Below are 20,691 nucleotides of genomic sequence, written 5' to 3'. Positions count from 1 at the left end.
GCCATTTCTTAACTGCCTGTTTATCTTCAGCCTTATCCGCATCGCCATTTCCGCCCTTATCTCTTGAAGCGATTGAGCAACGAGAATGAGACATCTCGAAACAGAGCACAGCCAAGTCAGGGACAATGAATGTCTGCGCGGCAAAGTTTCCTTGGGCAAGTTGTCAGGCACTGCTGGGGGCAGCTGCGAAGGGAGCCGGACCCTGATGCTGGTGAGAAAGGGCCTTGTGTCCGAAGCTCGACGAGTTGATTGGCTGGTTGGACTAGGCCGGGGAAGAACCCGGATGTGCCTGGGCCGCTGTGTTGGCAGTCGGGGCTCTGAGATTTGGGCGCTCTGGGGGTGCTGGCGGCTGGGGTACATGGCGCAGGGTTGGGCTGGCTTCTCTGAGGAGGAGCTGAGGAGACTAAAACAGACTAAAGGTAACGGGATGTGTGTGCAGAGGTTTAATTCTTGATTCTGAAGCGGGAGAGGCGGGGCTGCAGCTTTTAAGGGGGAAGGGGGCGTGGAAGGAGCTGTAAGTGGGTGGGCGCGATTGTGGGGGCTCTAGAGGTGGATGTACTTGGAGTCACGGCGGCAGGGGGAACCCAGAGGGCTGGGGTCTTCTTTTAGGATGGAGGGTTCAGGAATCCCATTTCAGCGATTTGGCATTTTTCTGTGAAAGGAATGAGACTTGGGAAAGAAAGTGAGCGTACAGCCTGGGTGTCTCCCGTAGGGAGGATTGCTGCACGAATCAGTAGTTGAAGGGTTGGGGTTAGGGTAAAGGAAGGCGGGCACACACCATATTAGAATTATGATGAATTTATAGCAGCAGATGATGATTAGAAAAAAAGGCAGCATAAGGGTCTGAACAAACACAAAAATCAGGTGCTTTTCATAAAACATCTGGAGTATTGCATTCACTTCTGGCTGCCAGATGATTTTTGCAGTTTTTTCTCATTCTTGAAAGTCAGCAAACCAAAAGAGTCTCTGAAAGGTTACATTTGAAAGCTTCATATATGTGTATGCGTATAGCCCTATGGATTTTGGGGTCAGCTAAAATCTTATGCTTCCCTCTTCAGCTTTATAGAATAATCATTGAATGAGTTTGTACTTTTTTTTAATCTTTTGATGAAGGAATTTAAGTTTGCTGATACTTGTAGAAAATTTTTAGTGATAGCAACTGTGCTTTGTTTGGTTGAAATCTCATAAAGATCTGTGTGGTGATCCTGGTGATTCTTCTTACATAACTTCTGTGACAAGTTTATGCCACTCTTGGTACCATAATTTAAATATTTTACTTTGGAGAAAATTAAATAAATCCTGCCATGCGTTTTATTAGAGTTTGTGAGAAAATTAGATGTTAGCATAGATGTGAGAATAATCTAGGACTGCCAAGTGGAAAAGGAAGTTAATTAGTAATATAAGGCCAGTGTAGATTATATAGACTGGGAACATTTTTGCTGGTCCAGAGGCCTTATAAACTGTATAATAAAGGTTATACTACACTGTGTGGTTAACTATCTAGTTTTATGTACTCAAATTCTTTTGCTTTGTGTTTTCGATGTCCATTCATATATTCCAGTGTACAAAGTACAAGTACCCTGACCTCTGGTCCGACTCCAGTACTTTGGTGAGGAGACAAACCATAAAATAATATGATAGTAGATGTTATACAGAGCTTGCTTCAGAGCTAAGGGGAACCTCACTGTTCTGGGGATTGAATGGAGCTTAGGAAGATTTCACAAAGGTTATGTGTTACACAGGCAAGTTTTCCAGAGTAAAGAAGACTAACCGTGGAAGTCTAAATTAAACAGAACATTCATTATGTAGAAGTATATTTTGAAATATCTCTGTAGTTTGGGGTAGGTAGAGGATGGTAAGGACCTGAACTTAAAGGGCCATGGCTTAAGATGTTAGAGTGTGGACACCAAATCACTAGGCAGTGACCACTTGAGGACAGGAAAAGCATCTTGACATCTTTATGTACCCATAGCCAAACACAATGATTGCCATATGGAACTCCCAGCCCTGCTTCTAAATATTTCACCTTGAATTTCTCATTTGTAAAACTAGAAGATTTGAATCTTTAATTTTAAAGCCCCTTCTAGCTGTTCTTAAATATATAATTAGATAATCTAGGAAAATGGGATTTGTTGCCAGCAAAAATAAGGACAGTAGTACTCTAGAGATCCCTGTATGTTCGTTGAGGAACATGGTCAAGAATGTTCTTAACAGTCTTGTTTGTAATATTAAAGAGCTGGAAGCACCAAAGTGTTTGTTAACAAGGGAGTAGTTAAATTGTGGTATATTCATCTACTGGGCTACTATATAGCTAGTGAGAATATATTACTTATAGCTACATGCATTAACATGTATGTTAATATGTATGTAATTACAGTTAACCCTTGAACAACACAAGTATGAATTATATAGGTCCATTATATGCAGATTTTTTTCAACCAAATGTGGATCAAAAATAAAATATTTGGGGGTTGTGGAACCCAAATATAAGGAAGATTGACCTTTCACATACACAAGTTTCAGGGCCAACTGTGGGCCTTTAGTATGCACAGATGTTAGCATATGTGGCGGTCCTGGAACCAATTGCCCTGGTATACCGAGGGATGACTGTATATATAACGTATATAGTCATTGTACAGCATAATAGTACGTCAGTTAACTGTAGACTACATATACAATGGTGGTCCCATAAGATTATAATAGTGTATCTTTACTGTACCTTTTCTTTGTTTAGATACACAAACACTTAGCATTGTATTACAGTTGCTTACAGCATTCAGTATAGTAACATGTACAGATTTGTAGCCTAGGAGCAATAAACTATACCATATAACAGGTGTGTAGTAGGCTATACCATCTGGGATTGTGTAAGTACATTCTATGTTGTTTGCAGGACAGAATTGCCTAATGACTCATTTCTCAAAATGTATCCCCGTCTTTAAGTGATGGATGACTGTATATGGTGGGGAGGCAAGAGAATGGGATGAGAAAGGAGCAAATACATAGGGAATTTCAGAGGTTTTGGTAATTATGAAATCAGTTTAAGCCAAGTTAAACTGAAGTAACAAACAGCCCTAAAATATCAATTGTTTAAAATAATAAAGATTTATTTTTCCCTGTAGTTTCATGTCTACCATGGGTTCGCATGGGTTGACTCTGTTCCACACTCATTCCACACCATCTTTTGGTGCTGTTATATAGAAGTTCACCATAGCTGGAAGAAAAGAATATTGAAAATTATATGTTGGCAATTAAATGCTTAATTTAACAGTGACACCACTAAATGACATGTGTCCCTCCTACATATATTTCATTTACCAAAGGCAAGTCATATGACTTGGTACACAGGAAATACAATTCTCTTATGTCTTTCAAAAGCAGCGGTTATGTTTATCCTTAACACATTGACTGCTGCACTAGAAAAAAAACAATTTTTCCTTGGGGCCACTGTGTTTTATTATGAAAATAGAATAAAAACTTCAAAAACAAAACTGTCCTTTCTAATTTAATGAAAAATTTGTTACTTTTTATTGTTTTCTGTGTGTGAGTTCTGTGCAACTTGAAAAATACTTCACGGGGCTCCCAAGGTAAAGAGACATATGAGCTACATATGCTTCACGTGGCCCCAGGCTCAAAAACTAGCATGAGTTAAATATAACTCACATGGCAGTTAATGTGTTAAAACAGCAGTTATGTCTACTGTAGTCATGTTTTATTTTTTAAACTATGTTTTTTTTTTAAGGTGAACACTGGGAAAGAGCGTGTGTGAGATACATACATACATATATTTTATATATGACTTATTTCATAATAAAAAAACTGGAAGCAAAAAAATAGTGCAGCCTCATGCTATCAATTTCTAAAGAAATTATTCATAACAGTTTTTTATTCTTGATAATAGTTCATTGCCAGTTATATTATTAATACCTTCTCCCAGTTTGTAACTTGTCTTTTAACTTTTGATGAACAATGTATTTGATTTTAATATATTCAAAATTGTCAGTCTTTTTTTAACAGCTGACATTTTCTGTGCCTTAAGAAATCAGTCTCCTATTATAAGGTCTAAAAGATATTAATCTGTGTTTTCTATTAAAATTTTTGTTTTTGTATGATGTGAGCTATGGATCTGATGTATCTTTTCCATATGGATAACCATTTTTCCCCAGGTCTATTTATTAAATAATCCCACCTTTTGCTGTTGATTTTACATCCTACCTCTGACATATACCAATGCTTCATACATGTATGAATCAGTTTCTAGGTTTTTTGTTCTGTTCCATTGGTCATTTGTCTATTCCTGCACCAATACCACAGTCTTAAAGCTTCATAATATTCCTGATATCTAGTAGTATAGTTCCCTTGCTCTTCTTCTCTAGAAGTTTACTTGCTATTCTTGAATGTTTACCCTTTTATATAAAATTTTTAATAATTTTACCAAACTTCATGGAAAACCCAGTAGGAATTTTGATAGTAATTGCATTGAATCTTTAAATCAATTACGTCTTTACATTATTAACACTACCACGGCCGGGCGTGGTGGCTCACGCCTGTAATCCTAGCACTCTGGGAGGCCAAGGTGGGCGGATTGTTTGAGCTCAGGGGTTCGAGACCAGCCTGAGCAAGAGCGAGACCCTTTCTCTACTAAAAATAGAAAGAAATTATATAGACAGCTAAAAATATGTATATAGAAAAAGTAGCCAGGCATGGTGGCACATGCCTGTAGTCCCAGCTACTTGGGAGGCTCAGACAGGAGGATTGCTTGAGCCCAGGAGTTTGAGGTTGCTGTGAGCTAGGCTGACGCCACGGCACTCACTCTAGCCCGGGCAACAGAGTGAGACTCTGTCTCAAAAAAAAAAAAAAAACACTACCACTAACATGGCATGTGTCTCCATTTATTTAGGTCTTCTTTAATATCTTTTAATAAATTTTAGAGTTTTCTCTGTAGAGGTCTTGAATATTTTTTTGTTAGATTTGTTTCTAGATACATGATAATTTCTGGTATTGATATGTCTTCCCTTTACTTATGTTTTCTAATTGTTTGCTGCTGATATATAAAAAATGCTGCTGATAGTTAAAAATACAAACAAGCCAAGAGAATAGTCAGCAAAAGACATGACTAGATATTTCGTAGAAAAGGAAATACGAAAAGATGCTCATCCCCACCGAAGAGCAGAGAATTACAGATCAAGAGCACAGTGAGATACCATTTTACACCCATTTGATTGACAAAACTAAAATGTCTGACAACATGATTTATTGAAGAGGAAGTACATCTGCAGGATCTTATACATTGCTAGAGGGAATACACTTTGGATAGCAGTTTGACATTCCTTCTAAAGTTATACTTTATGACCCAACAGTTCTTAGATAATATCCAGGGCAAATTCTTGGACATGTAAAAGAGAAGACAGAACAGTGAAATTCAAAGAAGCAAAAACCTGAAACCAACCTAGATGTCCATCAGTGAAAGGAGATCAGTAGACTCTGGTTTACTCTCACGTGGAATTTTATACAACAAAATGAATGACTACAGCAACATGAACAATATGGAAGACTATTGACAATATTGAGTAAAAAAAGATTATGTACAGCATGAAATCTTTTTTATAAAGGTTAAATAAAAATGAATACATTTTAGAAATATTTGTAGTTGCAATATGACTATTAGAGAAGGAAAGCAATGGTCAACACTTGATTCAAATGATAGTTTTGTGTGGAGAGAGCAGGGCTTAGATAAAGGATGTGGGGTAGAGATCACAAAGTAGTGGCCTGTTGGCTTAATTTAACCCAAAAATGTATTTGGCTTTCATCTTTTCCTCCCTCCTTCCCTGTGTCTGTCTCTCATTACCCAATCTTTAAATTTTCTTTTTAAATTAACAGTGGTAATAATCATTCGTGGTGTTTGCTTAACCAGCATATGCAAATTGCCCTTGTTTGGGGGTGGAGATGTGCGACTTTACCCACTGAATTATGAGTAGAAGTGTTATGTCACCTCTGGGTCAATTCTGAGCTCTCTTCTCCCCCTGTCATGGTGGCTGACAACACTAACTGGTGAATGTACAGTAAGCCTGGAGCCTGAGAGACTAATCAGCAGACCCCCCTGCTGGCCTTTAGTTGGCACCTGACATTAATGAGAAGTAAACCTTTGTGGTTTAAAACCACTACGATTTCTCCCTGCAGCATAATATAGATTTTCCTGAATGATACAGTTCCCTACATTTAAAAAAAAGGACATTTTACATAAAAATCTGAATTTTAATGGTGAAAAATTGAAATGTCTGGCTATATTGACCTAAATTTTTTAATGACAGCAGTTGACTAGAGATGACTGTGAATTGCCCCCTTTACACCAGACTTATGCTCCCCAGTTTACCACAGTCTCCTTGGTATTTGCAGCCCTCAGTACATGGTATGGAAAACAGTATGTTCTGTTTTTAAGTGGGCTGATTTGTTCATTCTTTTGGAATGAAAAAAATTAGCATTTTCAATCTTATAGGTAGGTTCTGTAAAAATGAAAAAAAAAATAGAAGCTACAGGAACTGAATTTCAGAGTGACATTAATATTTAATAATTCAGCTAATGAGTTCATCTGGGAGGTAAGCAGGCTTGGTGACATTTTGTTTTTTTTGTTTGTTTTTTTTTTTTTTTCGTTTGTTTGTTTGAGACAGAGTCTCGCTCTGTTGCCCGGCTAGAGTGAGTGCCATGGCATCAGCCTAGCTCACAGCAACCTCAAACTCCTGGGCTTAAGCGATCCTACTGCCTCAGCCTCCCGAGTAGCTGGGACTACAGGCATGCGCCACCATGCCTGGTTAATTTTTTCTATATATATTTTTAGTTGGCCAGCTAATTTCTTTCTATTTTTAGTAGAGACGGGGTCTCGCTCTTGCTCAGACTGGTCTCGAACTCCTGACCTCGAGCGATCCACCCGCCTCGGCCTCCCAGAGTGCTAGGATTACAGGCGTGAGCCACCGCGCCCGGCTGGCTTAGTGACATTTTCTAATGGTGTGATTAAGGATCAGTAGCCAAGAAAAAGTTCCTGTAGCAAGATACAGGGAGATACTTTATGTTTCTGGCTAAAATCAACAATAACATTTGTTTTTGATAGTACTTCTGTCTTTCTAAAAAATATTTTCTATACATATTTCATTTAATTCTTAAAGCAACTTAATGCACAAAGTATAGCAGGTAATTTTCAACCAGTTTGAAAGATGAGGAAACTGAGGTATTGAATAATTAATTGGCTTGCCCGAGGTCACTGAGCTGGACAGAAGCAAAGCCAGGACTGTATCCAGAGCTCTTAACTATACTTTGGGAAATTTAAATAATAAACTTGTGTTGCTTCAAAAGTCGGTATGCAGAATTTAAAATTTCTATTTGTGTTGTTCATTTACAAGGACTCATCATAACTTCTTTTTCCCGGCATTTTATAAAGAGTGCTACTTACAGATCTAATATGAATGCGAGTCATATTCTTCAGTTGTCTGCCCTAAGAGGTTAACAATGGCATGGACAATCCAGAAAATGTAATAGAAGTATTATCATTTAGTTTATCCTTTAAAATTTTTTTCTTCCAGTTTTATCTTCCTCTATTGCTTTGTTCAGGCTACTATTAAATTAGTTTGAATGCATTAATTGGAGCCTGACTAGACTTTGGGGAATACAACCTTGGGTTGTTTCGCGAGATAAAAGAAAATGATTTACGGTTAACTAACATTCCTAGAGATAAGAGACTTCAGTCAATTACATTTCTGTGATAGCATGTAAATATGTATCAAATTGCCCTAAAAGCTCTTAAAATTTAAGAGAGGGGAATCCCATTTGAAAACACAGCTACCGTTTCATTTCAGAAGAGCAGACAGAACCATAAATCAAATTTAAGACATACCAGAGAATTCAGTCATCTCTCTAGTTTGGTCAAAATTACTTGACTCTTTGACAATTATCAAATCAAGTTGAAAAAGAAACCTTGCTTTGTGTCCTAAGGCCCAACTCACAGCAATTGGACTTTCTCTAAAGGTAAAGTAAGAGCCTGGGCAGCTTTTATTAAATACAGTATGATCTGAGAACTATTGAAACTCCACAGAAAGATGGCTCTCAAGAGAGAGAATGGTGTAAGGGGAACTCTAGAATTATCAAAGTTTAATGTTAATGTTTTATTCGCTTAGAGAAATTCTAATTTATTGCTCACACAAATGAATTTTCCTTCCATTTTCTTTTCTGTAGATCCATTTGAATCACAGCGGTGTCTCCCGGTGAAGAAAAGTCGACAACAACTTCAGCGAGAAAAAGCCCTTCTAGACCAAAGCCAAAAACTTGGATTACAAGATGGGTCAACCTCCGTACCTCTAGAGCAGTTGCTTTCTGCACCAGAACAGAAATTTAACACTCAAAAACCACATTTTTCTTCCCCTACTCTTCCTAGTCCTCTTACTCTCACCTCTCCTGTTAGTGATGGAAAACCACAGGATATTGAAAGTCAACCAAAGGAACCAGGACTCAAGAATTCCCATGATGATCACAAAAATGTTGAGTTTCTATCTCCAAAGTCAGATTGCAAATTGGAGAAAAAGAAAGTGGAATTGTTAGTAAGTCTATATACCATGAGACTTTTCATTTTGCCCTTTTTTCCCACTGGGCTTTGAGGAAATATAGTTTGTGTGTTTTAACATTTTTTTTGTTTTATATTCAAGCCAAGAAATGTGATGAATAAACTATTGAAAAATAACTACCACGTAAATATATTATAAACCAGGCACTGTTAGGCATTTTATATGTTTTATGTCATTTAATCTTCATAACAGTTTTACAATGCATGTTTATTATTTTAACTCTATAGATGAAGTATCTGGGACTCAGAAAAGATACTGTCTTCCTAAAGCTAAAATACAGCTAGTAAGTAGTAGATTTGTGATTTCATGTAAGTCTGTCGGGATACAAAGTCTGTGCCCTTTACAGTCACCAGAATCAGTCTTGTGTAGTATTTTCCCCCAAATTGACCCTGTATTTCAACCTCTAGATTGCATCTCCATTGGCTAAAAACAGAGTACTTGTGAAGGGATGGTCAATGGAGAAAGTATAGGAAATTAAGGGGACTAGTTATATAATTCAGTTGCATCATTAGATTTCTTTTTATTCTTTCTATATTGTCTTTGTATTAAAAAACAGCCTATGTAATTTAATTTAGCCACAGTCTTGTGGAAATAGCCATTCTGTGACTCATGAATTCTTAGAATTTTTTATTTGGTTGCTTATGTTTTAATACATACTTTTATTTTTTTGTTTCTTCCTGGTTTATCACTCACAGGGGAGAAAGGATGGCATTTATTTCTGTTTTCCCTTTGAGTCTTTTCCAAAGTATCATATTTTTTGTAATCACTGATATTTTTCTAATCTCTGCTGATCTAGATTCTATACTGTGAGTTTAAAATACTTCCTGCCCACTAGGGGTTTACAACTAAGAAATCATTGTGACAAGAGAAATAAAACCACACGAATTATGATACTAACATTGAACAAGTGCTTTAATTTAAACATCTTTAAGTGTAGTTTACCAGCAAAGGCCTGAGACAAGTGGGAGGTGAGTTTAAATTGAGCTGGACAATTTAGATTGGATGTCATCAGGAAAATTATTCTTTTTTTAAGGAACTTGGGAGAATTTTCATAGAAGACATGTAATCTGAGGAACCATTCCTGTAAAGGAGAAATTCTGAGGTTGTAAGAAGGGAAAAGGAAAGCTGTGTTACAGAGAATGCCCAGAGATGACATCTCACTTGTCTGGGAAAGGAAAAGGATAAACCAGAGAACAGTAGAGAATTAAAGTGTTGAGGAAGGACTGGAAGCCTAGCAGGTTCACTCATGCATGGAGATATGTCCAAGGCCTCGGAGGGAGAAAGGCCTCAATCAAAATAATCATTCTAGAAATTCCAGGCGTCAGTGTTGGAGATCATTTGGGTGAGAGTGCAGGGTAAGGTGGAACTAAGGCGCCTGGTGAGGAAATACCTGCAGTATCAAAAATGAGAAATGACCAGCCTGAAGTCTAAGGTGGAAGCTGTAGGAATGGAGAGAGAAAGACAATTTTGGAAGTGGTTACTAGGTTTGGAAATAGAGACTTGTGGTTTAATGGCTGTAAGAAAAGCAGTAATAGGAATAAATAGCTTTGCCATCACCTTGTTTAATTTGAGTTGACATGGAGTTCATGACTTTATGGAAAATTTTAATATATTTCTTTCAGAATCAGATGGGAAGACAATACATGTTCTCAGATCTTTGAGGTTTTTCTTAAGCCCAACATTCCAGTCTTAGCTCATAGTGTTTTACTTTGTTTAAAAATATCTAAGAGTTGGAAAGAAGTAAGCAAATTGAAAGAAAATGTATGAAATAAACATTGGTTATTGTCTGGAGGATAAGATGGTAGAGACTTTCATTATAGAAAACTAAAACATATAAATAATATGACATCAACTACAGACCAATTTATTTTGGTCTCCATTTTGCATATAATACATAATTAACTTACACAAATTCCTTTGTACTCCTAAAAAAATGCCACAGTACTCTGGCTTCCAGTTTGTGGGCTCCTAGATTATATACATATAATGGATTTCAAGGGTCCAATTTATGTAAGCCTCTTTACTTGGGATCATAGTCTTTGTTCCTATTAGAACAAAATAATGAACTACAGATGGGTTTCTTTTAAGAGGACTTTTGAAAGAAAATGTACATAAATCTTTTTGATTAAATTTTATACTTAAAGGACTGAGACTGGTAAGGTGTGGGATAGGTTAGCAGTCTCTTTCATAAACTCATTTTTATGTTTTTTTTTGCTCCTTAGGCAAGAAAAAACCCGTTGGGAAGTCCTCCAGCAAGAACAACGGCTAATGGAAGAGAAAAATAAACGTAAGAAAGCTCTTTTGGCTAAAGCTATTGCGGAAAGGTGAGGCACCTGAACCAGGAGTGGTTGGTTGTAACCTGCAGTCAGTTCTGTCATATTTTATATTTATTTTCCCATGTCTGTTCTAATAAACTGATATTTTCTCTGCAACTACAACTTTTAAGGCTAATAGATTATGCTTTGTAAGTGATACCGAAATTTTGGTTTTAATTTATTAAGGAGAACTTTCTAAGCATAGAGCATATTTACTTTATAAATACAGTTGCAATTAAAACTTAAGGACCAGCATTAGTGTTTTCAGTTTTAACCATCTACACATTCATAAGAGAAGCAATAAATAGCTCTCAGTATATGTAAATTAGCAACAAATGCAGGTTATAATTTTGATATGGGGAGCCCTTAATCATCTGACATGTAGATGAGAAAGGTTATTCCACATCAGTGACTTATACTCCCACAAATCTGTATTGTGTTTCCTGTGGACATTTTTCCTTAATAATTTACCGTGCCTCCATTCATAGAGGATAGATGATGTAATTTAACCTTTGATTGATGACCTGGGGTCACTCTTATGAGCACTATGTGAGATTGAATTTTTCTCTCATCTCCCAGTGTCTGTCTCACCTCCCTGCATCAAACCAGTCCCCAAACAGGAACTTTCCCCTTGGAGACACTCTTCTCATCCCCCACCACTCTTGCTGCCCAGTTAGTTTGCAATTTCTGTCTAATCTCCTATGGCCTTAAGAAACTAAGCTCTGTCAATACAGCCATGGTTCTAAATAGCCAGAACTAAACATAAGCAAGTATTCAGTGACATTTTCTTTTTAGACCTCCAGAAAATTCTGGCAAAACTGTTAATGCTTGAAGCTGGAGTATGTGTAGGGGGAGGGAAAGAGTTAGGGGGAAGGTAGGTGAGTATCTACCAAAGGGATGTATGTATTTGAAAAATTTTTTTTTCCTACTACTGTTACACTTTGATCTCTCATGAAGCTTAGGAAATACGCAACTCACAAACTTATGTTTCAGGAAAACAAAACAATGTATAAAAGAGTAGTGCCTTTTTATTTTAATCCCACAAGTGATTATTAAAAAATAAAGTGTTTTAGTAGTCTTCAATTTGGAAGAGGTGGAGAGGTTGTTTACTGGAGATTTTACAAAAAGATTTATAGGCTCGGGACTACTATAAGTGATTTTGATTTAGGACAGAAAGCACTGATACAACAAAAATGTAAGGAAATACATGTTCAGATTATTAATAAATGGATAATGAAGTACTTGAAGTAAAAGAATCATACTGGTAAGTGAATTTTTATAGGCAGAAAGGAAGGGTATCGCATAATGGAATAGAAATCAGAAGAATGTTAAGTTGCAATATAGTGATTTTATGTGGGAGGTTTTCTTCTCCCTTGAGAATGTGTGTGAAATTTTGAAATGAGTGAAATCATGATTAAAGGTTTACTTTTGTATTTGCTTATTGTGTTTTTTAAGTATATATTGTACTTGGGGGTGGTGAGGGGAGTGAAAGATGATGAAATTGGTTGTGCTTTTAAACAAGAAAAGAAAAGAGTGTTTTGGTTTTGAGCCCCGCAAAGAATTTTGAGGACCTGTAGTTTTGCCTAGAGACCAAGAATCAAAGGAATAAACGTTGGGGTCCTAAGAAAGTGAAGACGAAATAGATGTTTTCAGACATAAAAAGAATTGTTTAATGCAGGCATCTTTTCTTGATGTCAGGTAAATATCTGACAAACAAAAATGGGCTTACTGAGAAGAAGAATTTAATAAGCCTAGAAATTTGGATGTTTCAATGTAAAGGGAATACAGATATATTCTTTCAGTGTTTGTTATAATCTTATACGTAGTATGTTGCTTTTTCACTTGTATATGGATACGTAGTTTTAAAATGTTTTTATTTTTCCCTACTCACATTCATGATGTTCTAGATCCAAAAGAACTCAGGCAGAGACCATAAAACTAAAGCGGATCCAGAAGGAGCTACAGGCTTTAGATGACATGGTGTCAGCTGACATTGGAATCCTCAGGAACCGGATCGATCAGGCCAGCCTAGACTATTCATATGCTCGGTGAGTTGGGGAAATTGAACTATAAGCAAGGAGTACAATTTAATTAATGCTTGTTGCTAACTGGTCCAGGAGCTTTTGTTTTATGTTTATCATCATTTAAGCCTCATAACAACCCTGTTAGGTGTTGTATTTGTTCCTCTTTTGTGCTGACTTAACTGTCCCCTCTTCTGTGAAGTCTTCCTTACCTCTACCCTACCAGTTAACCTTGTTCACATGCCTGTTAGAGCAGTTCTTACATTAATTATTTACGTTTTAGTCTTTCCTGCTAAACCATCAGCTATTTAATGTTTGGAACTCTTTTTATTATCTATCGTTCAAGATCTAGCAAAGTAAATGTCTGAGTGACTTGCCCCAAAATTCTATTATTCTAACACCAAGTCTGTGTTATTTCCATTAAAATTTTTGATTATCTGATATGGTCCTTATGTGATTGAAGCCTAGTTCTTACTTCAGTTTTCATCAGAGTAAGAGGATCTAGTTATGTTTTAAAAGCTTATGAATATTTTAAAGACATACTCTGTTTTGGAAACTTGAAAGTTTTTCCTCTTATTTTTTTCTTTTCCATTAGACTCAGTATGAGATGGTTTGATATCATGTTTTTTTGGTTTCAACCATTAGCATTTTGTTAAAGAGAAAAAAATCATCATGGAGTATTTTTAAAATGAACTAACACATGTAAAGAATTACATGGACTTTGCAGACAGATAAAAGGGCAAAAATTTATGTCCAATTTCAGGGTTTTCAGTTCTTTCAACATTGCTTTAATCATCCTGGTTTGTCTTTTTTCACAAGGGAATGCTGTGTTAATGACTCAGTTTTGCATCTTTCTCTGTAACACTAGAAATCAATCAGAATGCCTCATTAGTCCAGGATAAACCACAACATCAGAATGTTTATATAACAATTTAATAAAGCGGAAATGCTTGATTGTGGTTTTTAATTCACTGTTTAGTATTTGAGAAAGAGGTTTGTGGTTGTCCTTGTGATTTTTATAATTGTTGTTTGACCATATGCTATTAGACTTAATGGGTTGTCTTTACTAATTAACTGCCTAAATTAATGCCATCAGTAGCTGATAGCTAGAGATTCCAGATTTCTATTAATAAGATCGCTAAGGAGGTAACTAAGATTTTATAAGATTAAACTAAGTCTTGATTTTTAGCACATTTTATTCTTTGTAACATAAGTTTGCCAGAGGAATGTTTGTATGCCTTTGTAGCCTTTTATATGAATAATTCATATTATAAGGTACATTACTGGGTAACTCAACAGAAAAGTAATCTGATTATGTTTTAATTTTATCCTAGTGGAAACTGGAGAAGGATGCTGTTTTGTATTAAATATTATTTAAGAAATGTCATAGTGTTTTATCCTTCAAAAAACTACAAAGAAAGTGGGATTACTTGTTAAAGGAGAAAACATCCTATAATATATAAATATTCTTAATGAAATTTTAATAAATGTTTACATCTTTAATAAGCTGAAGATGACAGTTTCTCATGGTACTAATATTAACATAGTTGTATATAAGTAGATGTTGTGCGAGGCTATTTTTAAAAACCTAAGCTCTTGAGTTAAGGCCAGAGACAATTGTGACTAGAACCAGAATTGTCTCGTTCATGCGTAAGATTAAGATAACATTTTCTAAATTTGCATTTATGGTTATTGAGAAGTTATAGGTTGGTAATATAAAATCATGGTCCAGATTTCTACCAGAAGATAATCCCCACAGCAGTCAGTTTCTGTGGGAGTTCTCCTTGATTTTTCTTTTTTTAATAAAAATATCTTAGTTCTAGAGTGCTTGGTACAGTGCTAATCCACAAAAAGTTCTTGGATAGTGAATAGGCCAGAATTTGCTTTAAAATTGCTTTTGTAGAGCAGTGTTAGGATAGACATCATTAAGGGGAACAGCATTTGGAGTGAGCCAATTTAAGAGTTGCTGCTGCTGCTGCTCACAACTATGATTATGAAGTTCCGATGTGCTGCGTAGACCAGCTTGTAAAATTCAGAGTAGTTGCGTGTAGAACATTTTTTTGAATCACTATTTATCATCCAGGTTTAGTAGATACCCTCATATACACAAACACAGAGGCAAATATTTTTAAATCATTTTATGAATAATTTACAGAAGAATGAACGGGATTATATGAAACAACTTTATTTAAAATTTTTAATAAAAATGTAAACATAGTAACCCTCTTTGTATCAAGTAATGTTTGACTAATGAACATTATAATAAGGTGAAAGAATATAGTTACATTATTTTAGCTACACAGTATGTTCCTGATATTTGTAAAATACTGGGTGATTAAGTTCTTCCTGTTGAAATGATTATGAGAATGTCATATTTCCTTTTTATCCTGAGAAATCTTTTTTTCACCCATTTATACTTGAGTTTGAGAAAATTCACCTAGGATATATTTTTCCGAAGACTTATAGTCTGACATTTTATTTATATGATCAGTTTCACTATCTGGACTCTAGAGTGTGTCTTTGCATTTCTATTAGTTTCCTAGGACTGCCATAACAAATTACCACAAACTGGGTGGCTTAAAACAACAGTTATTTCTTTTCTCATATTTCTGGAGGCCAGACATCCAGGTTCAAGGTATCAGCAGGGTAATGCTTCTTTCAGAGTCTCTAGGGATCAATTTCTTGGCTCTTCCAACTTCTGGTGGCTGGAGGCATTCCTTGGCTTGTGGCCACACTGCTCCATTCTGTGCCTCCATAATCATATCGCTTCCTCCTCTCTCAAAACTTCCTCTGCTACACTCTTAAAAGGATACATATGATTGCACTTAGGGCACAACTGGATAATCTGGAATAAACTCCTCTTGAAATCCTTATCTTAATCACATCTTTTGCCATATAAGGTAATTTTCACTCTTTTGTCATATAAAGTAATATTCACAGGTTCCAGGAACTAGGAAGTTATCTTTGGGAGGCCATTTTTTTAGCCTGCCACAGCATTTATCTTTTGATTTGTCTAACAATGGCAAAATGTCTTCCCTGTCCATTTTCTCCACTTTGTTAGTACCATATAGGCAGAAAATGAAAAAATATTAATTCTTAACTGTGTTCAATGTAAACTAAGAGCAAGTTACAAAGATGGTATTTTCAGTTTTCTTTTTATACCTTCCAGAGGTCATGTAATACTTTGGACAACATAATAAGGAAACTCAACAATGATTATTTTATTATTGCCTCATCCTTTTAGATCATTATATCATTTTCTGGTTTTTTATTTTAATTTTTTAGCATAAATGGGACTAAATGGTGAGTAATGATGAAATAATTCCTAGGGTGATGAAATGGCAAAATGTTTCAAAATATAGGAAAAATAATAATATCTGTAATCCCATAATGTATCTTAGCTTTATAAAAAGATCCATGGGACCCATCTAGTGATTACAAAATGCAATTCATTTTATTCTGTTTTTTTAAAAATAAGTAAATTTTCTTTTTGTTATTTGACAAGCTTTTAAGAAAGATTAAAAATCATAATATGTTAATTCATACAAATAGAACTGCTCAGAAAAGGAACTGAAAAACTAAAAATGGATCCATGGAACTTGAGGTTATACTGAGGGTTAATGATTGAGTTTTTAAAAATTTCAGGGATACTAAAACCCAGAGACAATTTTTATCCTTTAAATAACATTCATTAAATCAGTCAATGTCCCTTTAAAATAACAAAACAATTCTATAATTATGTTTCCAGTTCACTGTGTCTTACTGTGTTATACATAATGCTCTTACTATTTTGCTCCAGAGTATGTTATCATACTCTGGTTTGTATTATCCATCTGACCCATAGGCTGGTAGTGCAGTTTGTAAAACTAATTAATATTTTAAATATAAATCTCTCTGTAGGAGAATATATATGCATGTTTCTGGCCAGAAGGACTTTAAATAAATAAACAGAATACAAAATCTTCAGTGATTTATCCAGGATGAAAAATCCATAGAAACTTAGGGACCTATATGCAGATGTTAATTTCAATTCAGTATTCATGAACCCAGTCTGTAAATCTCTGCTAATTGACTTTGACTGGCTGAGGGAGACCACGGACTTACAGAGAAGGGAGGTTGAGGGAAGAAGGGCGGGAGGGGGAGGAGCACAAGGTATTCGTGTGCCTATACAGAATGTTGTCAGAGCTCTTGGCTTGATGCAAGAACATTTATGAACAAGATATGTTGTAAAGTATGGAAATAAGGGAACCAGGTATCCAACAGAGTTTGTTTAGAACAATTCTTTTAACATAAAAATAACTAGTTCTCTCATTCTTATATTTACTAGATGGCAGTAAAAAAAATGAAATCTGATAAATGAACATTATGTAAGTAAGAGTTGTCAAGGATAAATACCAGGTCCCTAAATTTTACATAATCAAAAATTTAGATACATGTTTACTAATGTAGCAACAGTATTTTTTGATCCCAGTGCTCTGAAGGGAAAGTTGTGTTTCTTGAGGACCTACCAGGCACTGGGCTAGACACTTGCCCTATTTATACTATTTAATCCTTAACACTCCTATGGGGTATTATTATCTTCACTCTTTTATAGATACATGAAGACTCAGCTGAAGTAACTGACTAGAGTCACTGTACTGGAGTTTTCAGTCATTGTATGCCTCTTCCCCAGGCCCTTCCCCAACCCCTTCCACAGGAACCTGGCTGTGTCTTCTACTCATGGTGCTGATTCTGGGGCACACCTGGTTAAAGCAAAGATGGGCTACCAATTCCAGTACATTCGATCCGTAAGCTAAATAGTGGCTCATGGCATGGCCTGATACTATGAGCTCTGTTTAAACTGAACTGAGCCAGGCCAACCTAGGTTCTCCCTCCAAAATTATTGAATTGGATCAATGAGAGATTGAGTGGAGTGAATTTGATGTAGAGCGCAGCTACTGGCCATATTGGACATGAGTGTAACACAAAAACTGAAGTGAGAGAAACCGTGTGGCTTCTAAGCACCGAAAAGAATAGCCTTTGATTCTGATGGCATGCCTATGAAATTGCCTCTTGTATCCTACAATGGAACCCTTTTTCTTTTTTAACCTGAGCTAGTTTAATTGAATATCTATTCTTTGCATCCAAAATAAGCCTTGACCAAAATAGGTACACATAGAGGAATGGCAGAGGAAAGTTTTGAACCCTGGGTTCTCTAAAATAAAAGCCTTTTAATTTTTTCACTATATTTCCTTCTAAAACAAAAAATCTTAGATTAGGAGATATATCTGTTTCTTTTTTGCTATAACTCTTATACTAGAAATTACTTAATTACATTGAGTTAATGTAGGCAGTCATAACAGGTAAAGCAACATGGTCTTCACAACTATTAGTGGTAATTAAAGTAAAGAACTAGTTGGTAAATGGGAATCAACCTTTTTTCTTGCAAGAGAGGAAGAATCCTCTTGTTGCAAAAAGGAAAGCAACAAATTACATGGAAAAGGCAAAAGATAATGAACAAAGATATAACTTTTCTTTTTGTACCAACCTCAGGGAGAAGAAAAAGAGGAGATTGCAAAGTGACTTCTCCAGTAGAATTCCCCTACTTCACATAAGACTGGCATTACCTATCAGTAGAGTTTATGTATGTGTAAATATATAAAATTTTCTAATAAAAGTGTAACAGAGGCCCGGCGCAGTGGCTCACGCCTGTAATCCTAGCACTCTGGGAGGCCGAGGCGGGTGGATCGCTCGAGGTCAGGAGTTCGAGACCAGCCTGAGCGAGACCCCGTCTCTACTAAAAATAGAAAGATATTATCTGGCCAACTAAAAACATATATAGAAAAAATTAGCCGGGCATGGTGGCGCATGCCTGGAGTCCCAGCTACTCGGGAGGCTGAGGCAGTAGGATCGCTTAAGCCCAGGAGTTTGAGGTTGCTGTGAGCTAGGCTGATGCCACGGCACTCACTCTAGCCCGGGCAACAAAGCGAGACTCTGTCTCAAAAAAAAAAAAAAAAAAGTGTAACAGTAATCTGTTGCTGAGTGGAGAAGGGTGAGAACAGCTTAACCCAGGGATTCTCAACTGGGAGCAGTTTTGCCCCTTTAGGAACATTTGGCAATATCTGGAGACATTCTTAGTTGTCACAGCGTTTGAGTGGTGCTGGCAACTGGTGCATAAAAGCCAATGGTGCTGTTTACCATCCTACAACATACAGGACAGCTCCTCACAACAAAGAATGATATGGCCCAAATTGTCAGTAGTGCCAAGGTTGAGAAATCCTGCCTATAGCTGTCCTGAAGTTTTCTATTCTACTTCATATTTACTTCTTGCCCTCACCCAGTATCATTTTGCTGGGTTTGCTCTGTCCCATTTATGTGTACCTCCCAGCCACTGTCTATATCCTTCTCTTCCATCAAAATTTTTCTTTTCTAATCTGTTAATCAAGAGGTACAGATTTTCCACTTTTTTCATCTCTTGTTTTACCTCTCATAAATTTAACTCGTGTGCTGGAGCTAGCTTGCATTGACTCCTGAGAGCAGATTTTGTGTGTCTCTTCCCAATTCTGCATTTAGTGATGTTGCATTGGTAGCTTGAAATTAGTCAGGGCGGTAGTATTTATACCACAGAAACTGGCAAATGCTATAAATCAGGGTTCCTCCCTCACCTGGAAGTTAATACATCCCTGAATTAACCTTCTTAGCCTGCCTTCACTCAAGCACAGCTTTGGAAAGAAGAAATGAGTGCAGAAGAATGTTGTTATCTCAGGGGCATCCAAATAAGGATGTTGTGAAAGTTCAGCAACCATAACCTAGTTTGTCAACATGTAGCTTGTTTGTGAAGTATTAATATCCGTATCTTCATTATACATTTTTTCCCCAATTTTGTGGTGTAATTATTGTGTCTAGACCCTAGACCCTCTTTTGAATATCTTCTTCAATGGAAAACTAATGGAGCAATCTGTGCCTATCCTTACAGGAAGCGATTTGACAGGGCTGAAACAGAGTACATTACAGCAAAGCTAGATTTACAGCGCAAGACTGAGATAAAAGAGCAACTCACTGAACATCTTTGCACGATCATACAACAAAATGAGCTCCGAAAGGCCAAGAAGTTGGAGAAGTTGATGCAGCAATTGGATGTACAAGCTGATGAGGAGACTTTGGAGCTTGAAGTGGAGGTAGAAAGATTGCTGCGTGAACAAGAAGCAGACGCAGGGAAACCAATAGTTGATTTAGAGAGGCCATTTCAGTCTGCTGGGGAGAATGTGACATTAGGATTTGCTGAAGAGGACAAAAAACATCCAGAACAAGCTGTTTCCCCAAAGGTAGACAAACAGTGTGCAAATTCCAATAGCATCCCCCTTCTTAGTCCAGACGCCCCAAATCAAAAAGTAAATGACATTTCAGCTGCTCTGGGCACGTGAAGTGCTAGTGTTCTTTTCAACTGATATAGTATTCAGTAAAGTATAATTTCTGCAGTAGATTATGCCCTGACCTCTGATAAAAGCCTCTTTAAAACAATGTTAATTTCTGAATCCATGATTAGTTTTAGTAGATTAACATGTTTGACCATTCTAAAGTCCTAAATTATAGTAATTTTATATCTGGGGTGTATTTCACCTTGATTTTTGGTCCAGTTCTTTCAGTATTCTTTTTACCCTTATTACTGGGTGAAAATAAGTGACTTAAAAGGATGAGTGGGGGAGGGGGGACACAGAAACTACATGGTTAGAATGTTTTTAGACCAGGTATATATAGAAAAGTAAA

General features: G+C 36.4%; 1 protein-coding gene across 3 annotated transcripts; it reads left to right on the top strand.

The window, feature by feature from the left end:
• The first annotated feature begins 271 nt into the window (after positions 1 to 271).
• GORAB (golgin, RAB6 interacting) lies at positions 272 to 20,445 on the top strand. 3 transcript variants are annotated; one of them, XM_045547395.1, is made up of 5 exons: positions 272 to 419; positions 8,224 to 8,581; positions 10,832 to 10,933; positions 12,832 to 12,972; positions 19,901 to 20,445. In XM_045547395.1, the coding sequence occupies exons 1-5, from the start codon at positions 284 to 286 to the stop codon at positions 20,346 to 20,348; spliced, it is 1,185 nt and encodes a 394-aa protein (XP_045403351.1). In that variant the 5' UTR covers positions 272 to 283; the 3' UTR covers positions 20,349 to 20,445. The 3 variants fall into 3 exon arrangements, with proteins under 3 accessions (XP_045403351.1, XP_045403352.1, XP_045403353.1); XM_045547397.1 differs by lacking the exon at positions 272 to 419 and adding an exon at positions 8,837 to 8,892 and having other exon boundaries at positions 8,512 to 8,585; XM_045547396.1 differs by lacking the exon at positions 272 to 419 and having other exon boundaries at positions 8,501 to 8,585.
• Positions 20,446 to 20,691: the final 246 nt, after the last annotated feature.

This window comes from Lemur catta, chromosome 3 (assembly GCF_020740605.2).
Source record: "Lemur catta isolate mLemCat1 chromosome 3, mLemCat1.pri, whole genome shotgun sequence".
Taxonomy (NCBI): Eukaryota; Metazoa; Chordata; class Mammalia; order Primates; family Lemuridae; genus Lemur; species Lemur catta.
This window is presented reverse-complemented; position numbering and strand designations above follow the sequence as displayed.

What these genes read in the sequence shown, in the direction of transcription:
- GORAB (XM_045547395.1), top strand. Translation starts at nt 284, where the DNA reads ATGTGCCTGGGCCGCTGTGTTGGCAGTCGGGGCTCTGAGATTTGGGCG. An exon ending in GAGAAAAAGAAAGTGGAATT is followed by an intron (nt 8,582 to 10,831) that starts GTTAGTAAGTCT and finishes TTTGCTCCTTAG; the next exon opens with GCAAGAAAAAACCCGTTGGG. An exon ending in CTAGACTATTCATATGCTCG is followed by an intron (nt 12,973 to 19,900) that starts GTGAGTTGGGGA and finishes CTATCCTTACAG; the next exon opens with GAAGCGATTTGACAGGGCTG.